At 35.8% G+C, this 3,200-nt stretch overlaps 1 protein-coding gene across 1 annotated transcript in view; it reads right to left on the reverse strand.

Moving 5' to 3' along the window:
- The window catches only part of LOC118326569 (complement C3-like), a gene marked incomplete in the record, with an annotated part of 27,432 nt that overhangs the window by 9,670 nt on the left and 14,562 nt on the right, over window positions 1–3,200 (reverse strand). Inside the window, 4 exon segments of the mRNA XM_035659587.1 lie at window positions 264–419; window positions 542–619; window positions 1,174–1,259; window positions 2,202–2,352. Coding sequence (XP_035515480.1) covers window positions 264–419; window positions 542–619; window positions 1,174–1,259; window positions 2,202–2,352 — 471 coding nt within the window.

Consider the following 3,200-nt stretch of genomic DNA (forward strand, 5'->3'; position numbering starts at 1 on the left):
TTTTTTTTACATTTGCTGAGAGGGAGGGAACTAGCACAAGTTAAGAGTGTAGTTACACTTTAAACCTGAGATGCAATGACTTTGTGAGGGTAGCTTATACTGTTTGGACCAGAAATAATATGATGTATAATAACTTATATAGACATAGACACATAAAATGTTCTGTGAATATAGCCACCAGGTTTGTTACTGTTTTTGAGCAAGACTGAATTTATAGCCCTTACTGAAGATCTGTGTGTGTGTGTGCGTGCGTGCATACTTACTCTAGATGTTCTCGTGGTGTGGTGGTTTTCCCTGTTAAAATTGTACTTGTCAGGCTTTGACCTGCCTGGCAACAAGATTTCCACATTCAGATCATACTCTGGTTCTTTGGCATTGACCCAGTACTCAGCAACAGCCTGGTACACCATTATGGTAGCCTGGAGAGAGACATAAACAATAGTATGAACCCATATTAATATAAGCTAAATGCAAGGAAAACAGCACAAAAGTGGGTAGCAGTACAAAACTGTATCAAAATGTAGACAGCAGTCTGTGTTACCTGAGTTGATCCAAAGCCTCCGCCCACGTTCTGCTGTTGGTTGAACCATCTGACCACAGGTCTGGCGTCTTCAAAGGCCTTTATTAACAGAAGGAAAGTAAACTGTTAAAATTGTCTGTGGTTGACTTTAATTTTTTAAAGTCCTGATTCTGTTACAGTTATACAAACTATAGAACTACCATAGATCTGCTAAAGTAATTTTGAATTATGACACAATCAGACTGCAGACTACTCAAAACTTGCCTGATACAAGCAATCAATCACAAGGAACATCAAGTCTGTTTTTGTTTGTAATTGTCATTACTGTGTGATTATAAGGTGCTGGAGGATGTTCAAATCTGTCCCTTGTTTTTATAACTCAGCTTTTAAGTAATTTCAACTCTTGTTACCAAAGGCTTCAAATACATATGTATAATGTTAATGTATAATCAGAAATTCCCCCAGAAAGTGATGCCAATCAAATAGAGAAATATGGTTATTTAAAGTGTAAAACTTTTTTATAAGTGACATTTGAGGCAGTGGCACACATTTCACTTACTTTTTTTTTCAAACTCACTAGCATTTTAGTGGAGCAACATGAATGATGATTCTGTTGTATGTTTTTTGTAACATGACAAGTGGGACATGCTCACCTTTGCTTCGACCAGAGCAAGAAGAGCGTAAGCTGTGGCCTCCCGTGTATATTCTTTATGCTCCTGTACTGGCCAGTGGGACAAGTCTGAGGAATACATGTATGCGGTTGTTGTTCCCATTTGTCTACTTGTAATAAAAAACAACGATAGAAAAAACCAACCAAAAAAAAAAACCACAAGGAGTATCACAAAGATTCCCAAAAGAAAGGGCCGACAGGAATATTGTCATGATTGTGCTATATTCCTTACTGATAAAGGTCACTTATCATGCATTTATAATTTTTCTCTCATTTATTTTTGTGTCATGTGATAAGATGTGGGTCTCCATCAGAAAGTGATTAGATTTTAATGTTAGAATTAGTTGAGGTGGTCTCAAGATTGTCGGACATTTTAATCTATATAATCTTTTTTTTCATTTGATTAATTTGCCTTATCATTTTTATTGCTTCATTCATTTATTTTACTTGTATTCACTTGATTTATGAGTTGCCTATTATTAATTTATGCTCTAACCATGTGTGCATTATTCACCATACTATTACTTTTAGATTATAATCTCTTGTTTTGCGAATCATTACCCATGCTATTACCTATCACATTATCATGATTTAAAGAGTGTTGCTTATTTAATAAGAAAAAATAAGATGAGCTTCTTTTTTTGGTTGTGACCCGCTGCGTTCAGGTCAAACTAAAGGGGCTGATAATACCCTGTGCACAATTTGCAGCCACCGTAGTTTAGCTTAAGATAATGCACTAATGCATAAATCAAGAAGGCGATTTGAAGTATTTTGTAAATACTCCTTATTCTCTTCCGCTAAAGAATTATAAGAAAAATATATATATATAAATAACACATTTTTGGCATTTCTGTACTGAGTGAAAATCACCCTATTATATGGACCACACCAATGTGTTGCTTGCCTCTGGTAAACCTATTATAGGAATTATTAATGGATGTGTAATGTTTTTGAATCTCTACACCTATATGTTTCTGAATATTAGTTGAAGAATATTGCTGTGAGCAACACCTGAGGAAGCAAACTTGTAGAGGATCTCCTTGTTGAGTTTGTTTTCATTGGCCAGGGCATATGATGTAATGGCAACAGCATATGAGTAGATGAGGTTGGGCAGACGTGACTCCAGGTAGCCCACTGCTTTGTCTATACTGGCTTGAAGACTCTGGAGGGAAGGAAAAGAGAGGAAGGAGAAGGAAAATAAAGAGGGAACAGCAAGATAACTATAATGTAAATATATTTTAAATTCTGTTCAGGAATGTTGTAACATTTGATCTTGGGATAATAGCTGAGACTGGATTATCTCCTTTCTAATCTATAATTACATATCAGTAGTCAAAGGACCAAGATTTTGGTATTGGAAACATTGTGAGTTCTGTTGTAGTCTTGACCAATAACATTGGAGCAAGCTTTGGTTGGATACAGTTAAACAATCTGTGTGGGGAGCTAAAGAGGCGGAATACATTGGCCAAAATGCAATCTTGGAACGCAGCTTAGCTTTTGTCTGACAACAATTTAGCTTTTTATTAGCTTTTTTCTAAATGTATCTGCATTCATATGATATCGGTTCATATAGATTAGCTGAAATGTGTTATCACATAACAAATCACACAACAAATTGCTTACTGAAACTTAGAGAAAGTCTTGTTTCAGAAATTGGTTATCTGTATATCCTGGCTATATCACTTTGGAATCTTTCCATGTTGCTAAATTACGGTCAGACGATAACTAATGGATTCCGAGATTGTCCTCTCTTGTATCTTATTATCTATAGTGAGCCGCCTGCGTTAGTTAGTGTGAATGCTTCAGCTTTTGGGTGCATAAGTCTTAAATTACTGTAAAAGAATGTTCCCCGAGCCCGATAGTTCATTTGATGGAGCGTCATTTGTTTATTTTATACATCTGGGTGAGAATGATTTTGATCATGATATGATGACGAGGTTGGCTCAAATAGTTGCATTTGTTAAGTGTGGAGAAGTGTTTTGTGTGGTTTGTCAGCTAAGTTCAAGATGT

The sequence above is a fragment of the Morone saxatilis genome, unplaced genomic scaffold (assembly GCF_004916995.1).
Source record: "Morone saxatilis isolate NCDOM2014 unplaced genomic scaffold, NCSU_SB_2.0 Contig17, whole genome shotgun sequence".
In the NCBI taxonomy this organism is placed as follows: Eukaryota; Metazoa; Chordata; class Actinopteri; family Moronidae; genus Morone; species Morone saxatilis.